General features: G+C 37.5%; 1 protein-coding gene across 6 annotated transcripts in view; it reads right to left on the reverse strand.

The window, feature by feature from the left end:
- Window positions 1-768: 768 nt before the first annotated feature.
- The window catches only part of LOC111142058 (vezatin, adherens junctions transmembrane protein), a 68,649-nt gene continuing 46,595 nt past the window's right edge, over window positions 769-22,822 (reverse strand). For 5 of the 6 annotated variants that reach the window (XM_022494997.1, XM_022494998.1, XM_022494996.1 and 2 more), the window contains 6 exons: window positions 21,592-21,739; window positions 16,116-16,447; window positions 12,855-13,048; window positions 8,930-9,030; window positions 6,930-7,137; window positions 769-3,214 (listed from right to left, as the gene is read on the reverse strand). In XM_022494997.1, the coding sequence (XP_022350705.1) occupies window positions 2,700-3,214; window positions 6,930-7,137; window positions 8,930-9,030; window positions 12,855-13,048; window positions 16,116-16,447; window positions 21,592-21,739 (1,498 nt within the window). In that variant the 3' untranslated portion in view covers window positions 769-2,699. Of the gene's footprint in view, window positions 3,215-3,370; window positions 4,289-6,929; window positions 7,138-8,929; window positions 9,031-12,854; window positions 13,049-16,115; window positions 16,448-21,591; window positions 21,740-22,822 lie in introns of those variants that run through there. The other variant, XM_022495001.1, reaches the window with a different exon arrangement.

The raw sequence follows: 22,822 nt of genomic DNA on the forward strand, positions 1-22,822 counted from the left end.
AGACAACTGAAAATATAAGCAGAGGATCACAAATCAAACACCAGCAAGAGACTGGCCCAACATATGCCAGATATGCAGGGTTTTAATGAAAGCTGAAAAAAATAAGAATTTTAGGTGTGATAACTGTTACCAAATCATTTACTACCATGACTTTCCTTACTTCAGGCAAAGAGTAAAAATCTTGTCTTCAAGAGAGCCCCAAATAGCTTCTTTCATGCATTCTTACATTAAGTACTAGGTTTATCCTGGTAAAATAAACTATGGAAATGTTCATGTTAAAAGCTATTAGGATATTACTCCTAACAAGAATTATCCTGTCAAAATATCATTGTAAAATTTGGAAAGCACAATTACAAGCGTTGCATCCCAAAATATTTTTCCCAGAGAGCTTCTTTTGGAAGGAGGATGGCAACAATTAAAACTAGTCAAAAGCCTGATAATAAAAAGTGAAATATTCTTATAAAAGTAACAAACAAGAGTACCTACTTATAATTACATTGGCCTATTTGTTTTTATTTCCTAAGGTGTTCATGGCAAGGAAAACAAAGTCCTAGACAGAGATTCTTAGGTTTTTACTGCACGTAAGCATCACCTGGTCTCATTCCAAAATGACCAACTAAGAATGGATTGGGAATATGGCCCTAAATCTGCAATATAAAAACAAGACCTCTAATTTATTCTAAGGTAGGTGCCTCATGAAAAAAAAAAAAAACAAACAAAAAAAACAAAACTGAGAAACACTGACTTTTAGACTATTATAAGAGAAAATTAGGAATATTCACAGGGAAGGTAATATTTTATCTTAGAAACCGTTTAAACGATGAAAGAAATTTTGAAAACTACACAAAAAAAGACACTTCATTTAAAGTCCCAAGATCCTTATATCATGGTTTCAACAAGTAGAATTTTCATAGAATTAAGTTAACAACTAGTAAATAAAACAGATCACAGACTGGAAGATTAGGAATTCCTGATTAAAATCAGTCTTTTTAAAATTAAAAAGTATCACCCCAGCACTGAATAAAACTGATAAAATATTATGAAGATATTTTCCCAAACCGCTATAATAAAAATAATACAATAAAAGAATTAAAAGTTATTAAACTCTAGTTCTTTCTGTGTAAGTTTACAGATTAAGAAAAAGATTACCAAGTTTTTCCATAATTGCTTCCTCTAAGTCCAAGGAGAAGAGGAGTTGGCAAACTAAGTAATTTATAAGGAAAGTATTATTATTTACGAATATAATTGTCAGTCTCAAAACAAGATTTGTTTTTTTCTTGAAATTTATCTAACCATTGCTAAGTGAGAAACTGGGCCCACCCTAAGATAATCCTAAGAGCTTAATTATGGATAAGTCCTAGAATTTTTGGCAATAGGCTGAATCACTTACTGTTCAGAGGGTCTCTACTGTTCATATAAAGCAGAACCAAGTTTTTCCTCAGGTTAAAAAATAAATTTCCTAAGATTACTGAAAAAATTAAATAAAAATCCCCTTGGTATACATAAATCTACTAACTCAAAGGGCTAAGTTTACAGGAATCTGAATGTCTAACTCTAAAGACAATCTATAGTCATTGTGTAATCTCCTTGGTAGGACAGCAGCAAAAATTACTACTCCTATACTCTTCCCAAGTAATGTCTATAAACTATGTCAGTGCATAAGGGCTATAGGTTTCAAGAAACAATACACTCCTGAAAATGTCACATTTTGAAAACGCCGGACAATTTGGAAAGCAACCTCTTTTACGAGGTAGTTTGTCAATGAAGTATTAAGGAGACAAGGATGCTTTCCAGGAAGCAGACAGAATGTTTCTAGAATCTCAATAAGGGGAGAGGGTATAGCCTCAGCAGCTCAAGTGACTGGCTTGTGTTAGTGGCACCCAGTGATCTGCAGGCAAACCTACACAAAAACTTGCTGTAAAGTTGAGAATGGGGCCTTGGACCAAAGAGATCCCACTCTGACATCATTCCCTATTAGTTATAACACGAACAGAAGATAAACACAAAAAATAATCGAAAGGCTAATTTTTAAAACAGTACAATGTTTTTCTTTTCAAGATTATTAGGACATCTTAAAATTAACTACCAAATACAGGTATGAACAAGGAAACGTAAGAAACGTATCACAATCCCAGTACTTTTGACACTACTTTTTAGTTCCAAACCCCAGTACACATTAATTGTATGAATTCAATTTTTTTTTTTTTATTCAGAACCTGTATCTTTAAGACTGGTATAAACAAAAATAAAATACAAACAAGTTGTTATTAACATAATAGCTGCAGTTATTAACTGCGAGAATACAGTAAAAAGGAGTCATACTAAATGTTAATGTTCTTGCAACAGAATTATCCCAGTCGTTTTAGCAAATTCTGGCAAGAAATGATAAATTTGTTTCTCATTAGAAGTACCTAAAGAATTCCCAAGATCGATCAGTTGTACTGCAAGTAAAACAGCAGTTTATTTGAAAGAGCCCTTACCTTTCTCTGACTTTCCTAAAAATTTGCCATTTACAGGTTAGCTACTATTTTCAGAGCAATTGTTCAAACCAGGGTTCTTGCTGTAAATTCACATCTCAGCTTTATATATAGTAAACTTAACACTCGTTTTCCCTTTCCAGTGGATCACCTATCTAGTGTTGAAGCTAAAACACCTGCATAAAAGCAACAATTTAAAATCCTTCATGAAAATCTTGATTCTTACTTCTCTTCTACCTCATTTTTATTTTCTTGTATTATTTGTTCTTCCTCCTCATCACCAAAAGTCTGTTCCTGCATGGTGGTAAAGGAGAGAGATCTAGCAGCCACTTCTGCAGCAAGACCAGCAGTGAAGGTAAAATCCGGTGACAGCTGGAGCCGTGCCAGCCTCTGCTTAATGGAGGGCTGTAATAGGTCCCTGGGAGCTGGATGGGCAGTGGACAGGCTATCTACATCTGCCTGCTGACATTCCTCTTCACTCTCACATTGGTAACACACTCTTTCTTCAGCTCCTTGCAGGAAGACTTCATTTGTAGAATTGTCTTTATTTTTACCATCTAGAGGGTTTTCAGATAAATACTCAGTCCTACTACTTATTTCATTGTCAGCTGTGGAGGGTTTACTATTTTCCTCTTCAGTATCATTTTTACCAACTGTCCCCATATCTGAATCCACTGATGGTTCTGAATTACTTATGGGTTCCACTGGGTCTACAGGAGACAAGGATTTCAACACAGCTTCAAAGAAAAAAAAACAGAAAGAAAGAAAAAAAGAAAGAAAAGTAATAACTAAGGACCCAGCAATGATTTAAACTTTAATTTAAACTCCAGTAATTTTTTCTTATAAAGAACAATAAATAAAAGCTAAATAAAACTTTCTAGTAAAATCTATATGAATTTATAAATCCAGAGAACTTTTTATAAGAGATAGAATGCCTAAGAAATGAAATGAGATGGGGTTTTGATGAAGATTTTAAAACACCTCACATGTTCTCTTATTCAAAATATTAAAGCAGTGGTTCTCAAAGTGTGGTCCCAGACTAGCAGCATCAGTCATAACCACAAGGTTACTGGACAGAAATGCACATTTTCAGGCCCCACCCAGACCTACTGAAGGGGGCACTGTGAGTGGGACCACCTGTGTTGACAAGCCCTACACTTGACTCTGATACACACTGAGGCTTGAGAACCATCTTATGAAAGAATAAACAGAGTGATTTTTACTGATAATGTGTCAGTTAAAAGGCCTAAAGTCATCCAGATAATAATCACGATCGTCAGCACATATATATTTACAAGTTAAAACAGCATGGAAAAAAAATACGCACATAATTCAACTTACTTGCCAACCACCTAATAAGACCCTGATGAAAGTAAAGCCATAACTTCTACACATTTTGAAATGTCACAGAAAAATAGAAAACAAAACCTGGATTCAAAATCAACTATTGTACAAAGCATAATACATAAATATCATATCCATACGGCAGAAGTTGTCCTTTCAAGGAAAATGAAGATTTATTTAGCCCCTCTTGATGTTAGTAGGCAGTGGGTTGCTTGCTAGGCAGTCTCTCCTCCCAGTATGAGGGGTTAGTACAATACAATATATTAGGAAGCATGACGGAAGAAAAGAAAGTGCTTCTTGAAGATCTGGCGTTTATTTAAAAAGTAATTTGTAAAAGGTGTCCATTTCCAAGAAACAGATCCCTAAGCTGCAGTAACTCCACTAGAGAAGCAGCAACAACAGAAAAAAATGGCCACAGCAGGTTCCAGTGTAGAATATCCCTCTCTAATTCCATTCGGACTTTACCCCTGTAGGCAGAGATGAAAACAACTCTGGAAGATGTACTGAAATTTTTCATGGAAAAAGCATTTTATGGTATCAGCAGCTTTTTACTTATTTCCACAAACAAAATCAGTATTACTGCCCTTTCAAATGTAAACTACCAGAAGCACATACCTGAAAAAAGACACACATTTCTTTCATTATTATATCCTTGCCCATATTGTCAACAGGAGAATTTTAAAGCTATATGGAGAAAACACTAAGCAATAAAAAGGATACAGGTTTATATACAATGCTATTTGCAGTCTTCCCATACATTTTTAGTCAATAAATCCAGTTCTTAAAGAATGTGTAACAATTAAATAGGGCAAAATAACCTGTACAACTGCAGGATCAGGTGTTAAACCTACCGGAACATAAGCCTCCGGGAGTACAAGGATTTTTGTCTCTTTGTCTACGCACTAGGGACACAGGAGTAAACAGTGCCTCAGGAACTACTTGTTGAATGAGTAATTTGCTGACTGAACACTGTGGGGGATACTAAAGCCCCCACCGATTGTAATTTCCTTACAGAGACAAAAACACTGGATGCATAGCAAACAAGAGTGCCTAAAACACAATCATCTCTGGTTCACGCAGGCCCAGCATATGAACAAACGGGCTGCAGGAATATCTTAACTGCAGCTCCTGGGAAGTTCTTAACCCGCTACATATGTTGCTGCTCAAGACTTCCTTCCAGTTCCCTCCAGTGCGCCTCCTTGTGTGAGGCTCTGTAGTGGTGGGAGAGGTAGCAGGGAGAGGACGATTCATGGAGGAGCAACTGGGAGAAAGGACAGCTTGGGGAGAAGATAGGATTCTTGGTATAAAGAGATCAACATGCATGTTTTTCTTTTATTAAGGTTTTTTGTTTTTTTTTTCTTAAAAGTAAACTCCACCCCCAATGAGGGGCTTGAACTCATGATCCCAAGATGAAGAGTCGCATGCTCTACTGACTGAGCCAGCCAAGCACCCCAGCATGAATGTTTTTCATGAATAAAAACAATGTTTGTGGAACCATAGTCTAATTAGATAAATATCACCAGAGGAGGATATCTATATTAGAAAGAGTAGGAAATATAATTGGAAATGATGGACTCATTTTGACAGAGAGACTTGAAACCAGGAAAAAAAGTTGAGATTTAATACGGTAGGAAAGGGAGAACCACCCTAGCTTTTAAAGCTAGAGAGCCACTATCAATGTACTACCGTTTGAGAAAAATCTGGAGGGAGTCTGCAAGGATAGAAGCTAGCTTAGAAGCCATCTTCTAAGGGCAGCTTAGAAGAAAAAGGTATTGAAAACAGAAGTCAACTGGGGTGCCAGGCTGGCTCAGTCGGCAGAGCATAAGACTTGATCTTGAGGTCATGAGTTTGAGCCCCACATTGGGGGCAGAGTTTACATAATAAAAAAGAAAATGGAAGTCAGTTAAGAGACTATTACAAGGGGCACCTGGGTGGCTCAGTGGGTTAAAGCCTCTGCCTTCAGCTCAGGTCGTGGTCCCAGGGTCCTGGGATCGAGCCTCGCGTCGGGCTCTCTGCTCGGCAGGGAGCCTGCTTCCTCCTCCTCTCTCTCTCTCTGCCTGCCTCTCTGTCTACTTGTGATCTCTGTCTGTCAAATAAATAAATAAAATCTTTAAAAAAAAAAAAAAGAGACTATTACAATATATAAGCACAATCTAATAAGGACCTGGGCTATAAAGGGGGCTAATGGGAAGGATAAAATCAAGAAATGTGCACCTGGACAAGGGAGAATGGTAGGGCTACTAAGAGAAGAAAGGAGAAACCTGAGGAACTTTCTAGATGTACAGGTAATCTATAAACTTCTAGTGAAAAAGAGAACAGGAAAAGAAGGCAGGTGATTTTTTTTTTTGAATAAACATATAATGTATCATTAGCCCCAGGGGTACAGGTCTGTGAAAGGAAGGCAGGTGATTTTTGAGGCTCTGCATAAGTACTCTATAAAAGGGGAATCCCACTCTCTCTACTTAGAGATCTACAGAAGTTAATTCACAACTAGGAATTAGCTAGTTTGATATTGTTAAGTATTAAGCTTCTCCTCATTCCTTCCCCTACTTCCCATGAGCTCCGACTAAAAAAAAGAAGAGCGGGAAACTTAATGGAGTTTAACGCTAATTGTCAGTATCGTCAGTATCCAAATAAGGAGACAGTGTGCACAAAAACACCTCCTCTTCTCCCATCTACTGAAGTGCTCAAAACAATGAAGGAACTTTAATGATGTAGCTAACTGGCCTAGGTCTTAATTCATTTGTTTCAATGGTGAACACAGAGTTATTAATTTGGGGCTTCATTGAGGTATTTATGATATCAACATGAAGAGAACAGAGTTTAGAATCTCAAATTCACTAAATTTGAAAATACTCTAATTTTTTCAATGCACCGCCCATTCCAAATAAAATTTAGTAAAACATCAAATACCTGATGAAAAAGTATGATTTCAAATTCCCAATTTGACTATATACCTATTCAATTTTTGATCATATTGATTTGTGTTCACAAGAAAAAGTACTATCTATACTTGCTGACAAATCCCTAAAATTAAAGTTATAAGAATTATATAGCTAAAATAATCCCCTACATTAAAAATAACCTTTTACTCTGATGTCAGCTTACCGTGATCACTAAATAGAAGTTGCTTCCATTTCTGCCTTTCGGCCTCTGATGCTTTAAATCCCAGCACAGATTTTAGTTCTTGGAGTACCCTCTTGGATTCTTCATGCTCACGCTTCTGTCTCTCTCTGTCTTCTTGAGACAAGTAATAAAAATCATCCTTTCTGAAATCACTGTCCATATCTATATCATCTACATAAGCTTCTAATTCCTGAAAATGAATACAAGAAAAAACACTTTACTCCGAGCAGACAATTTTCTAGTAGCAATCATTAACTTGTACCTACCCATCTCCAAGATTAAAAAATGAAGACTCTTGGCACAGGTCACTAAAGCAAAGGTGGGCAAACAGAGCAAACATATTACTATAGATAAACTGAAGTCTTTTTTTTTTTAAGATTTTTTTAAAATTTATTTGACACAGAGAGAGAGAGAGATCACAAGTAGGCAGAGAGGCAGGCAGAGAGAGAGGGGGGGAAGCAAGCTCCCCGCCGAGCACAGAGCCCCATGTGGGGCTCGATCTCAGAACCTTGAGATCATGACCCGAGCTGAAGGCAGAGGCCTAACCCCCTGAGCCACCCAGGTGCTCCAATAAACTGAAGTCTTAAAAAAACTTAACAGTTGATACTAAAAGGGATTATGGAAAAGAAAGTTTAATAACTTCAATCATTATTTTTCTGCTCTGATACCATTCTATAGATCTAGTCAAGATTAAGATTAGTTATTAGCTCTGCAAAACCAATCAAAATTAGAAAGGCTGGTAGTTTGGGGGAGGTGTCAGGTACGTTAAGTCTTTTTGTGGTAGATATCTATGGTTCTTTCTGACTTCCCAGAGAGTTTGAACCTCATCTTACGGTTCTTCTTAACACTGAGGAACAGACTAGGATCCTTGCTTCCCAGCCTCCTTGCAGTTATAGGTCAGGCAAATGACTTGGGATCCTCTAATCAAACGTACATGGATCACATCTGACCCAGAAGTTTGTTACAAGGGAAGCAGGCATCTTAAGGAATCTATTCTGATAAGCATGGTGGCAGGTGAAGTTTCTAGAGACAGAGGTTCTAAAGGGAGTTTTTATTATCCAGTGACAATGTCTGTAGCTAGTGACTGGGCAGTGATGTTGCTGGAAAGGGAGAAGTTCTTTTGAGTGATTCTGGATGTTTATACCAGCCTGGTCCAAACCTACGTGGTCATCAGAAATATTCTGTCAGTCATGTACTTTTTTTTTTTTTTTTTTTTTTTAATTTTTTGTTCGTTGGGGCGCCTGGGTGGCTCAGTCGGTTAAGTATCTGACTTTTGGTTTCAGCTCAGTCTCCGGGTGGTGAGGCTAAGCTCTATGGGCTCTGTACTTAGTGGGGAGTCTGCTTGAGATACTCTCTTCCTCTATCCCTCCCCGTGCTTGTGTGCTTTCTCTAATAATAAAATAAAGTAAAATCAAATCTTCAAAATCCCTTGTGTGTTAACAGTAAACAGAATTGGTCTCCTTTTGCAATTAAGAACTGACTAGACAATATGACCAAAGGAAAAGAAGTTTTCCTTAAGATAAGCAAAAGAAATCTTTGTCAGTATCTAATGAAATCATTAAAAAATTATTTCCTTATAGTGAGGTATACTATACATGCTGCCAAATGCACAAATCTCAAAGTGTACAGGATTTTTACGTATGCACACAGACTGGTAACCGCTAGTCAACATTTCCAGCATCCCAGAAGGTACCTTTACCAGTGCACTAATTCTTAATGTGTTTACTCACCTACGTATCTAAGAAATAGTAAGGTATAAATAACATATAAATTCGCTGGTAGATTCAGTGGATTGAGTTCAAGGCACTAAGAAAAAAATGATCTGACATCAGTTCAATACATTGTGTTGTAATTTTAAAGCTCATCACAAACATAAATTTAACAACTTGGTCAAAAATCATCCATGCCACTTACAGAGAAAGATAGGCAACCTTTATATGTGAAACTCTTCTTTAGGGGAAAAAAGCCATTTTCACTGTTACCTGCTCCTCAGGGATTGGATCTTTGTCGGCAATGTGTAGAGTAGGCTGCATCAAAGGTACCACAGTACAGCGCGGATTTTCACATGCTATCTCAGGCTTGCCTTGAAAAGCAACAGGCCACATGGAAATGAGTGAACATCTAATTAAACAATGTTCTTAAAACTAATATTTTGCCAATTTCATAGTCCAACTTGTGATTATAACTTCTAATTTAAAAAAAACATTAAGGATGTTAAAGTTAACAGTAACGGCAGCAGATTTACAATTTAAGTTAAACTCTTGGAGGAGTAACTTTTCTCTCCCTTCTTCATCTCACCATAGTATCTGGCACTCAATAGGTATTCTATAAATCAATTTTTGTTCGTGGCACAGGAACACTCTCAAGACATACCACCATTCTTCCCCACAAAAAATAAACTTCAATCCTGCACTTCTCTTACATTATTTCTATTCTCAGAAGTTAGAATTGGAAATGAGTTTCGTAAGTAATAGCTTGAAAAGATCACCCAGGTGTGAACTTTAATTACTTAATACTGGTGTTTGGTTACTTAGTCTCCTATCTAGCTCTCTGCTTTTCATCATTCTCTCTCTACTTAAAAAGAAGTTGAGTTTAAGCATCTAGATTTTTACCTTTCAAGAGTAACGATAGATAACTGGTTGGGACCAGGGTTGGGGGGAGACTCCTGGCTGTCAAGGGCTGATGTGGACAAAGCACACTCGACTGGACTGGGAAGGACTCTTAGCAGGTCTGTGTCAACAGCAATGTGGCTTAGGGGACAACTGATGTTGTCAGGCAACTGCCTACATACAAGGGATTGAATAAATAAGTAAAAATTGAAGATAACGAGAGCCAAGTTTCTCATAATCAGAAAAGGGAGGTACAAATAAGGAGAAGGACAGAAGAACTCTGTAGTATTGGGACTGAATTGGAGGTATTGGTGTGAACCCACGGCATGTAACATATATGGACAGACAGATACAGAAATATATCTGTGTAAATGTACATATGTATGTACATTTACACAGATATATTTGACAACCTTGTATGTTGGGAATTGGTAAAAACAGTAATGCCGCAGTGGCTACGAGCATACTTGGCACCTACATCTTGGTTTCTAAGTATCACTTTCCCACTAAAGGTCTGAGGGCTTCTTGGACACATGGCTGATGTTAGGGGTGGGGGCAAGGAAAGTATGAAGATATAAAGAAGTGATCAAAGGAAGAATGATGGTGGCACAAACCACCCTGAATGGGTTTCCTCTGATTAAACTCTGGACAATTTGAGCAACAAAATAATAATACTAACAAAGTATGATCCACAAAATAAGAATCCATATATCCATATTGATATAAATAAGTGGAAAGGGGGCTGCTTTGCCTCACAATAGAAGGCTGACTAATAAGTGTAAAAGGAAAAGTGGAATTAGAAAATTACCATTTGGTAACAATCACAGTATCTAATTCAAACAAGAACTACTAAACTGGTGGATCCTAAAACTAGTGGGTGAAAAAAACTTTAAGCTATTTTATTCACTTAGAAAATTCACTCTTTCTGGTATCTAATTTTATAAGATTACACAGATCAGAGTCATATAACCACCACTACCACCACAACCAAGATATAGATAAAACCAAGATAAAGAACACCTCCCACACCTCAAAACACTGACTTATGCTGCCTCTTTATAACCTATTCCTCCCTTCATATCCAATGCCTAGAAACCATTAGGCTGCCTGTTGCTCCTATGAAATCATACTGTTTTAAGAATGTCATTTAAACGGAATCACAGACTATGTAGTATTTGACTCTGGCTTCTTTTGAGTAACACAACGCATTAGAGATTCCTCCATCGTAATGACGGATCAGTAGCTTATTTCTTTTTTATTGCTGAGTAGTATTCCATGTGGATGGATAGAAGAGTTTATCTATTCATCAGCTGAAGGACACTTGGACTGCTTCTAGTTTTTAGTGATTATGAATAAAACCATTATAAACACTTGTTTATAGGTTAAAGTGGACACTACATTTTTATATCTCTTGAGTAAATCTCTGAAATGATACTAGTGGGACATATGGAACATATATGTTCCAATATGGTGGTAATAAACTTATATAACTTCAGAGTATTTTTTTTAAATAACATGCTTATATTTAAGACAAGAAAGGCTAAAGCAGAATTAAGAACATAAAAGCTTAATGCCGTGTGTGACCTGGATCTGGGCATATAAGATTACTGTTGGATCAATCAGTGAAATTAGAAAGGGATCTGTGGATTCGAGAGCACTATTTTATCAGTGCTCATGGCCTGATTTTGGTGGTATATTGTAGGTATGTAGGAGAATGTCCATTTTCAAAAATGCAAACACAAGATTTAGGGGCAAGGGGTCTCATGTCTGCATCTTACTCTCAAATGGTTCAGAATAATACCACCGAAAGAATTTATAGACAGATACACACAGAGGTAAGGCAAATGTGGTAAAATGTCAACAACTGAGGAATATGGGTAAAGAAAGATACTTTGAACTATTCTCATGATATTTCTGTAGTTCTGAAATAACCTAAAAAGAGCAACAGCTAACTAGAGCACCTGCTTCTTAAAAAAAATGATACAAACATTTTATTCAAAGTTCCACTGCCATGGCCACTATGAGCATTTTAGTGAGAAAGTTTGCAAATGACTTATATCTTAATTTGTATCATTATCACTTACAAGCAAAAGCCACATATGCAGAATATTATGGCCTATCACCTGCCCAATGTTTTGGAGATAGTTTAACAATCATGCTTAAGTGACTAAAATTCAACATCTCAAAGTATGCTAAGGGCAGGAATAAATGGAATGCATCTCTAAACACCCAGTGGTCTTCTGAGTGTTTCCACTTAAAGAAAATGTACTCAAGAAACTAATATTACACTGTATGTTAACTAACTGGAATTTAAGTAAAAACTCGAAAAGAAAAAGCCTGCCCAAAAAAGCCTTAAAAAGAGAAAAAGCTCTAGACTTAAGTTTAAAAAGTTTAACATGCATAAATGTTTGCATATATCAAAAATCCTTGGCAAATTTACCCTTTGAAGAAAAAAATTACTCGCCATTTGTATTTTAGATGGAAATCTATTGGTGATGTATCAGTAATTAGCATGTTAACATTTCCTTTGAAGAAAGTTAACTTTCACTACATACTTATTCAGCTTCTTAAACACATTAAAGTATTACAGAACTAGCTGTAAATAAAATAGTGACTAACAAGATGATAAAGCACTGATCATCTTTGGCAGCAATACAATTTCTACAAATATGATTTTCAAAAAGGCCCAGGGGACAAACATGGTATTGGTTTATAGCACAAAATTTAAAAATATGCCAAATATTTACAATGAATTAGTGAAATGAGTAAAAACTAACATAAAATCTGGGTCAAATGAAAGCAGTTTTGCGGAAAATTTCAAGACTACCCTTTGCCCAGCGATATAAGGCATTCCAATGTCACCATTAAATATTGGCATTTAACACATCTCAGAACCTGGTATACTATTTCTGAAGGCTTGACGTATTCTACCTTAAAAGCCAGACTCAATTTCTGGCCCCTAACTATCAAGCTCCTTATTACACTAACTAGAAAAAAGAGTTTCTGGAAGTTCTAATAATGGAATAATACTATTTAAATCTATCCCTTCATTAAGTTTTTAAAAAAGAGGTATAGGATCCAGAGAACTTCCAAATCATATTCACTTATTGTTCGCAAAATAAGAGCCAGACTTTATATTCAGTGTCAATTTGTATTTATAAGTTCAGCTTTTTTTTTTAGTAAACTAAGAAGTTTTGTTAAGTCACTTACATCGTAAAGAAATCCACCTAACAAAATCTTACTGGAGGAGAGTAAGAATGTCTGATAAATGTGTACGAAGGAAAGCTCTCATTGGTACCTTTTCTATCTGTGTTTCTTCGGAGCAGTCGATCCACTTGAGAAATGGCCTCTTCCCAGCAATTGTTGCTTGCCTGAACATGGGGCTGAATCAACTTTAACTTCTGTTCTAGGATTTGGTAAGATTCTGATACTAGTTCTTGTGTTTCTTTAGTACAAACAAGCTTTTCAAGTTCATCTTCAAGAATTATTACCCTAAGTAATAAAGAAAAACAGAAACAGATTTCTAAAATATTAAATGGAAAATGTCTAATTCACAAGGCCTATTTAAGAAATAAGCTTATAAGATAAAAAGAGTTTTGGGGATGGAAAGGGTGATGGTCGCCAACAATGTCTATGTACCTAATGGCACTGAACTGTATGCCGAAAAATGGCTAAATGGTAAATTTAATGTTACCTGCATTTTACCACAATGTTTTCAAAAGCTCATAAAGGACATCACCTATTTATCCAACAATATTTCTTTTACATATATGAGGCTTTTATGAGCTGAAAGGATAAATGAAGCTCATTTCATACTTAATAGGAGCCATGACTGAATCAGGGAAATTAGGCATATCTATGTAAGCATAATGTCATAACATATAAAGTTATAACAACATTTTATTTCCATTTTACAGATGAGGAATTAGGTCCAGGGAGTTGAAGAAACTTGCCTAGAGTTAGACAGCTGGTAAGCTGTAAGTCCGGGCTGAATCTAAGCCCAAGAGTGTAATACCACAGAAAGATAAAGACAGTGTTATAAGAATTCAGAAGAGGAGAAAGTTGCTACCAGCTATGGGTACAGAGAGGGAACAACTAAGGAAGAGGTACTTTTGAGGAAGTACTGGAGGACGGACAAAACGTGAACATGTACAAAAGATAAGGAAGGTCATTCTAAACGGTACATGGGAAAAGGCATTTATGCAGTTTGTTTGGACTGAAGGAAAGGAGAGAGAAACAGAGAGAGAAAGGCAGACTATCATCAGGTTATAGCAAATCCTTTCAACAGAATGTTTCCTACACTTTAGTCCACGCTGCTATACTCTGAAACCAGTGAAGATGTGCAGTTAGCGAAAGCACATATATGCCTCAGATACATTATTTTGGTAGTGAGCACTCTAGAGGCAGCGAGAACAGTAAAAGGGTTATTCTCTAGTGTACACAACTGGGAAGAACAAGGGACGAGTGAGGAGGAGGAGTGAAACACAAAACAGATGTTTAGATGACACTTTTAAAATTGTGTGCTGTGGTGCTATAGAGCAAATCAGATATGGCTTGTGACTGGTACACTCTGTCTGAAAGGTGACATATAGGACCATATACAGAATATTCCTCTTTTTTTTTTTTTTAAGAATATTCCATTTTTAAACAGGAGACATCATTCCCATGCACAGTCCACACCCTCTGCCATGGCACCAAGCCCCTTTTTCATGTCCATCCAGGGTAGCCTCTTTCTTCCCTGAGCCATCTTCCCTTACTCTAATGCATTCTATCAAGTCCTGTGTAGTTCTGATTCTATTGCCCAAAATTAATTTTTTGAAAGATTTTATTTATTTGAGAGAGAGAGAGAGAGAGAGTAAGAGAGGGAAAACAAGCAGGGGAAGTGGGACAGGAAGAAGCAGGCTTCCCACCAGTCAGGGAGCCTGATGTGGGGCTTGATCCCAGGACCCTGGGATCATGACTTGAGCTGAAGGCAGTCACTTAATGACTGAGCCACCCAGGCACCCTGAAAAATTCTTTAGAGACTCTGGCTTTGCCCAATATAACCTTTCCACTGAAATGTTTTCTCTGACATACACCCAGCCTTTGTTGTCCCTTCTAGCAGAGATTGTCTTATCTCCCATATTCCCTGTGGGAGACAGGACTGAGTCAGGTTAGCATTCATTTATCTGGTTTCTTAGAACAGCCGCTAGAGACCACTGGAACATCCCCGCCTCACAGCTCCTCAATTTCCCCCCATGCCGTAGCTTTTATAGCCGCCTTATATAGCGCAGACAGATGGGTAAAAATTTATTTTCTCAAAATGTCTTTCCTACCTTAATTTCTTGTTCATCGTATCCTTCCTTACTCCACTGAACTAGCCCTTTGATTTTAAGGAGACGTCAAATGCTTTTGACCTGTTTTTGTTGTTTGTTTTTATCTTACAAAACTGAGTTCTGACCACCCTATTCTACTTCTTGCCTGGTATACAGGGTCAGGTTCATCAACTAAGATCTTATCAATTCATTAAATTCCATGACTTTTCTGATTACACACAACAGGAACCCAACCCATTCATTTGATCCTGTCCTGTAAGTATCTGTTACAGAAAAATGTCACTGGAATGACTGGATGCTACATTTGATCAAGGCAGAGTACCAATAACACCATGCAAAGTAAAAAATGAACAAATATAGGGGTGCCTGGGTGGCTCAGTTGGTTTAGCAACTGCCTTCGGCTCAGGTCATGATCCCGGAGTTCCGGGATCGAGTCCCGCATCAGGCTCCCGGCTCCATGGGGAGTCTGCTTCTCCCTCTAACCTTCTCCCCTCTCATGCTCTCTCTCAAATAAATAAAATCTCAAAAAAAAAAATAAACAAATATAGACCCTGCCCTTTAATATTCAACTTGGGCCAAAAAGTTTGTCCTCTGGTTGAGAAAATGCCCAAATCTGCTTTAATTAATTAATTAATTAATTTTTTAATTTATTTGACAGACAGATCACAAGTAGGCAGAGAGGCAGGCAGAGAGAGAGGAGGAGGAGGCAGGCTCCCCACTGAGCAGAGAGCCCGACGCGGGACTTGATCCCAGGACCCTGAGATTATGACCTGAGCCAAAGGCAGAGGCTTTAACCACTGAGCCACCCATGCGCCCCTGCTTTAATTTATTTTTAAAAATTGTAATGTATTATTCTTCAACTGCATATAACAACACCTCTTATGACTTGCTGTTCCAGTGCCGGCAGAGATTCTGCTCAGGTTGCAGGGTCCAGTTAAGAGCCCTACTTAAAGAAGAGTTCATTAAAACAAGCTCAATCTTTGTAAACATCTCCGTTTCAGCGCTCGAGAATGAACACCTGTTTTTGTCCTATGTTTCTAGGTTTTCTGTTGAAATCAGACAAAGTGAAAACTATAAATGATTCCCCCAAATTATAGTACCTACAAATCATTCTCCATTCCTCATGCTGTATGTCTCAATTTTATTGCTTCTTTTTAGCTAAGACACAAGCCAACAACCACAATGGCACAAGAATGAAGCTTGCTGATCATGGAGACATCTTCTTATTTGGCTTCAAAACTTACTCATTCAGTAACGCTTTCAGATGGAGCTGTAAGCTGCGTACTGCTGTGTGAACGTTATTCAGTTCTCTTGACTTCTGCTGAGTTTTGGATAAACGCTGGGGTACTGACTGGTGCTGAGTTTCAAAGTACCGATAAAACTCATAGCTGCGCTTAAGCTCTTCCAAGCAGGCAGAATGAGCATGAGGTAGACCTTGAGTCACATCAGATAAAATACGATGAGGCAAAAGTGCTGGAGTCAGTAAGGGCCCGGGAGGTGAATTAGCTGTAGAAAGTAATAGGGCTAACCGTCTGAAGAACTCTGAACTCTGTGCCACCCAGAGTTGAAACAAAACCTAAAAAGGAAAAGGAACTACATCAATTCAAAAAAAGAATTCGTCAAAATTCAAAACAAACTACAAATTTGTTTATCTTAACTTCTGGTTAAATTTCTTACTTTATCATAAGATATGAATATAGGTGAGCTTGAACTAATCCTGAAGATTATCCAAGAATGTCAGATCAAATTATGTAGTCATGGCATGTGGAACTTCTAGTATGAATATAACATGTAACACTAGTATATACTTTAGAACAGTTCTATCCCGGAAAAGAAGTGTTGATAACAAGATATATCTATTAGAAGTGAATATTCCTTGATGAATTACTTGAACATTTTACACAAAGTAGAAAAGGAGAAAGTAGGAATAATGGACCTACAGAAGTCCAAAGAAATGAGTCAGCGATACATCCAGAATTTAGGGTTCAAAATTATACCATTATTTCAGTCTATGAAATAGCTAAGAGATAACATAAAAATCAGTCTGGAGTACTCATACTTGGAAGGTCTGGCACGAGAAACTGCAAAACCCATTCTTGAGATACAAAGAATCAACAAAGATTTCTCCAGATGTAGTCCTGTTCAACATGAGGACTATGAGGACAATATCCCACAAATAAACAAATACACGAGGAAGCAATCTAATATGAGAGTTAGCAGACAATAAAAAGATAATTGAATACTTTGGATAATTCAGATTTCAATTTTTCACAACCATGAAAATGGACATTACTCAGACTGCTTTATAAAATGAACTTTAAGTTATACAGACAATGAATTAAGATAATTTAATATAAACCCCTCTTACTACTAACTTATTTTTTAAAATTGGGCAAGGTCAAATTTCTAAACTGTTAAATACACACTGTCTAGGAATTCTTGAATTTATATAAGCAGCTGACCTCACAAGTCTTCTTATTTAACCATTAAATTTTGGGACCACGATGATTTTCTTTAGTCCTTCATTTGATCATTCAGCATATTCTTGGGCACCTAGATGTGCCAGGCACCGTTCTAGGTGCTGATAATACAAGAGAATACAAAAGTGAAAAAAATCCCTTTCTTTCTTTCTTTTTTTTTTTTTTTAAAGATTTTATTTATCTCTACAGAGAGAGAGAGACAGTGAGAGTAGGAACATGAGTAGTGGGAGTGGGAGAGGGAGAAGCAGGCTCCTACCAAACAGGGACCCTGATGCAGGGCTGGATCCCAGGACCCTGGGATTATGACCTGAGCCAAAGGCAGACACTTAATGATTGAGTCACCCAGGCGCCCCCCAAAATCCCCCCCCTTTTTAAAAAAGATTTTATTTATTTATTTGACAGAGAGAGATCACAAGTAGGCAGAGGCAGGCAGAGAGAAAGAGAGAGAGAGAGAGAGAGAGAGAGGAGGAGGAAGCAGGCTCCCTGCTGAGCAGAGAGCCCATGCGGGGCTCGATCCCAGGACCCTGGGATCATGACCTGAGCCAAAGGCAGACGCTTAACGACTGAGCCACCCAGGTGCCCCTAAAAGTCCCTTTCTTACTGGAACTTCTATTCAGGTGGCAGGGGGAGCAAAAGATTCTAACAAGTAAAAGACAGTTTCTTGGCTGAGGAGTTATGGGAAAAAACACAGCAGAGAAGGAATAGTGAATGCGTGTTTATGTGTGTATACCTGGGGGGAAGAAAAGGGAGAGGCAGAAGGAGGGAAAGATGGGGTGGCCAGGAATGTTTCTAACCAAGTGTCATCTAGAAGGAATTGAGCCATGGGACTACCGTCAGGGAGGAGAACTACAGGGAGCAGGGGATTCAAGTACAAAGTCCTGTAGTGGGAGTATATAGTACTTGGCACATATGAAGAACAGCAAGCTCAGTGGGGCTGGTACAGTAAGTAAGGGACAGCATGGTGAGCGATGAAGTCCCTGAAATAACTGGCTTTTACTCTAAGAAAAATGGGGAGCCACTGAAGGATTCTCAGCAGAAGAGTTCTATGATCTCAGTCATGCTCCAGTCAGAAGGATACTAAAATAATGCAGATGGGAGTTAATGGTAGCTTATATCACAGAGGTTAGTAGTTAAGAGGTGAGCAGTAGTGAGACTCTGGATATACACGAACACAGAACCAACAGAATTTCTTGATAGATTGTTTATGAGAGGAAAAGTGTTATCCAAGATGATCCCAGAGTTATGGACCACAGCAACTGAAAGGATCAAGTTGGCAGAGCTTACCACCACTTTTAAAAAGACTACTTACTGAATCACCGCCATATTCTCCGATTAAACCAAAACTAAGAAATATGCATTTTTCCCCCCATTTGCTGTTTGGATAGGAAAGTGGCTCTGGATAACCATTGCTTATGGGCAAACAGGAAATTCTGATTTAAAGCATTTTCACAAAATGTGGATTTATTTTTTGAAGCAGGAATTACACTATTTTATAATGATGAAAAAACTAATTAAAAATGTGAACAAAGAAAAAGAGAGACAAGGACTCTATACTAAATATTTTATATACATCCCCTCAGGGCACCGTGAGGAGGTAGCTTTTTTTTCCAAAGGTACATTACTTGCTCAGTTTTCCTGACAGAAGATATGTGAACACTAGAATCTAAATGCAAAGGATATTTTCTTTATAGGACACAATGAAAATCACAAAGGAAAACAAAAGGCACGGATATATTTGTAAACCACCTTTCACTACATTTTTTAAAAAAGCTTTAATTAATGTTGCTCTTTAGAGAGAGAAATTTCCTTTAAATTTAACTTACTTTTAACTTAAAATTTCCTTTAAAATTTAACTTACAAAATCCATTTTTAAATTCTTTATCTGGGTACAATGGCAACAATAAAAGGTGGCAAAACATAATTTTTGAACATTACAGAAATTTTCAGTGGTTTATAAACTCTAGAGACATCAAGATAAAGCTTCTTGCAGAGGCTGGTACTCCTGGTAATAACACAACACAATCATTGAGTTTGGTTAGAGATTACTTACGTGTCAAGATAAAGCAAAAGTCAAAGAACTAAAGTTAGCCTAATTTGTAAAACAACTTCAGTGAGCAAAAAGGATTTAGCTACAACTAGCATCTTTCACAGAAGTAGAATTACTGATTCAAAGAACATGATTTTTAAGGCTTTTTGTATGTCAAATTGCATTTTTTAAAAAAGAAGATTTTATTTATTTGAGAGAAAGTGAGCATGAGTTGGCGGGGTGGAGCGAGAGGCAGAAGAAGACTCCCTGCTGAGCATGGAGCCCAACACGGGGCTAATCCCAGGACCCAGATGATGATCTTAGCCAAAGTCAGATGCTTCACTGACTGAGCCACCCAGGCACCCCTTTGTTAAATGGCATTCTGAACAACTTTAGGGAACTAAGGGAACCAGTAAGAAAATTATCACAGCAGCCTAGGTAAGAAATGATGAGGGCTACAATGAAGATGGTAGGAAGGGCTATAGAATGGATGGTTTTAAACATTTTCAAGGTCAAACAGACACAAGAATCTACTGACAAACTGGATACAAGGGATAAAAGCTCAGATAAGAAGGCTGGTATCCAGGTTTCTAGCTTAGTAAGTTGCGTGGTGCCACTTATTGATACGGGTTAGAAAGAGGGTAAGAATAAGTCAAGGCAAATTTCAAGTAACAGTAAAGATTAAAAAAAAAAACCACCAAAAGAATTAGAACATTTATGTGACTCTGGACATTTTAAAGATGTAGAGACTGATAAAGTCTCAAAACAAAGATGGATCTTGGTATCTATGCTGTCAACTACACTTGCACCGATTTCATGGTATCAGGTGAAGTTCTGAAGACTAGAAACTAAGAAACATCTAAGTGGAGTTTGCTAAATAATAGAAAAGAATCTAAAGACTCACTATTTAAAACCACTACTAGAATCTCACCAAACACATGGTTTTTGTAACTTGCTTTATTTTGTTTCTTCCATCTTACAATTTTTCTACCACCCATTCCAAAGAATGTACCATAAATCATTATCAATCTTATATTACTGAACCTCTGTTTCCAATATTTGCTGTTTGGGGAATATCATGAACATACTCTGAGTATATTCTGATTACTCAGATAAATCTTTAAGCTTAAGATTACTGAAGAGTACATACCTTTCTGAAGACTGGTATTAACTGCTCAAGTGAACGAATTTGTACTTCTATTACTGGTGTGTGAGGTCTCTCTGCTCATAGATAATAAATATTACCAACTTTCAATATCCTTGGCAAAATGTCTACTTACTACTGATGAGACCGAAAGTTTTATCATATTTATTGGCCATTTCTATCCCTCCCTTTGTGCAGCCAGTCCATGCACCTGCCCTATCTTGTCTAGGTTTTACACACCAGAGTGCTCTTTACTATGTAGAGAGAATTATATCTACTTTTGTTAAAAACCATTGCAATTTTTTTCACTTAGAAGTTTCTTTTTTTTTTTAGAAGTTTAATTCTTATATAGTCAAATATATTTCTTTTATTTTTTATTTTTATTAACATATAATGTATTATTTGCCCCAGGGGTACAGGTCTGTGAAACATCAGGCTTACACATTTCACAGCACTCACCATAGCACATACCCTCCCCAATGTCCATAATGCAGCCACCCTATCCCTACCCCTACCCGCCAGCAACCCTCAGTTTGTTTTGTGAGATTAAGAGTCTCTTATGGTTTGTCTCCCTCCCAATCCCATCTTGCTTCATTTTTTTTCCTTCCCTACCCCCACAACCCCCTACCGTGCCTCTCAAAATCCTCACATCAGAGAGATCATATGATAATTGTCTTTCTCTGATTGGTCAAATACATTCTTTTATGCAGATATTCCAAGGGAAGATATAGATCTTTTAAGTTCTTTATCCAAGTTTGTTAAAACAAGTAGTCACAAAATCACTCATATTTACTGTAAATTCACTTGTCTATAAACTGACTTAAGTAAAGAAATTCTTATAGTAAGAATTTTAAGTATTTTTGATATCAAAATATAAATATCTCCTCATCCAATCTTAACGATGCTCTCAACTTTTAAAGACAGCTTCCCCAGCATCAAGAAGGCTACTATGATGATGGTATTCAGCAAACAATAAAAAGGAACAAGTGGACCATTTATGTTCATACAGCACAAGCGCAATCCAAGAGTATCTAGCTTTTGCTCAGCCCTTTCGTTGCACAGATGAGTACCTTCAAAGCAGGGAGGCTGAAGCCATCTGTAAGGTTATGTGCTTCCTCTTCTGAAATTTGCTCTTCACTAAGTCCCAGGCCCAGCTCCTTAAAAGGCACCACACAGATGTAGTTGGTTACATTGTCACTCTCAGAGTTCAGGGGGTAGGTTAAATTAGGTTAAGGCAATCAACAAAGCCTTTCATTAAAAAATATAAAGGGTACAGTGAAACCATCCAAAATTACCTTTACTAATCTTTATTTTGAACTTTGAGTGGAGGTGATGAATGTCCATTAAAAAAAAAAATCTTAAAATCTACTATTTGGGGGCATCTGGGTGGCTTAGCAGTTAAGCATCTGCCTTTGGCTCAGGTCATGATCCCAGGGTCCTAGAATCAACCCTCACATCAGGCTCTCTGCTCAGCGGGAAGCCTGCTTCTCCCTCTCCCACCCCTCTGCTTGTGTTCCCTCTCTCGCTCTCTGTCAAATAAATAAGTAAAATCTTAAAAAAAAAAATCTGTTAACATACCTCAGGTATCTTATAGGATACTTGTGAATAAAGTATCTTTATATCTATCTAAAGAATTAAAAGTTCAACTCTTCACAAGTGCTAAAGTACTAACTTAATTATTTTTGACAAGTACCCTTTGAAACTGTATTATGTATGTTATCATATCATGGCTCAGTATACCACAGTAAAGATATCTCTCTTCCTCCCAGTGTGCACACTGCAGAACATCATTAGCACTAAGCCTGTTCTATCTCAAGTAGTTCGACACAGACTACCGTTCTGTTTCTGCTTTCCTCTTCCTCAGGGGCATCTATCAATTTACTATGAGATTTTATTCCCCCTTCAATAGTTTTTGTTTTGTTTTTTAATATAAGAGGTTGGGGAGGGACAGAGGGAGAAAGAATCTTAAGTAGGCTCCAAGGCTCGACACCCAGCATGGAGCCTGATGTGGGGCCTGATCTCACAACCCTAGGATCATGACCTGAGCCAAAATCAAGAGTCAGATGCTGAACCAATTGAGGCACCCCACCTTCAACAGTTTTTGTAAAGACTTATTTCCATATAATTCTTTTTTTTTTTTTTTTAAGATTTTATTTTTTGACAGAGAGAGATACAGTGAGCGAGAGAGGGAACACAAGCAGGGGGAGTGGGAGAGGAAGAAGCAGGCTTCCCACTGATCAGAGAGCCCGATGTGGGGCTTGATCCCAGGACCCTGGGATCATGACCTGAGCTGAAGGCAGA

Source organism: Enhydra lutris, unplaced genomic scaffold (assembly GCF_002288905.1).
Source record: "Enhydra lutris kenyoni isolate GAN:26980312 unplaced genomic scaffold, ASM228890v2 scaffoldscaffold7, whole genome shotgun sequence".
NCBI classification, from domain to species: domain Eukaryota; kingdom Metazoa; phylum Chordata; class Mammalia; order Carnivora; family Mustelidae; genus Enhydra; species Enhydra lutris.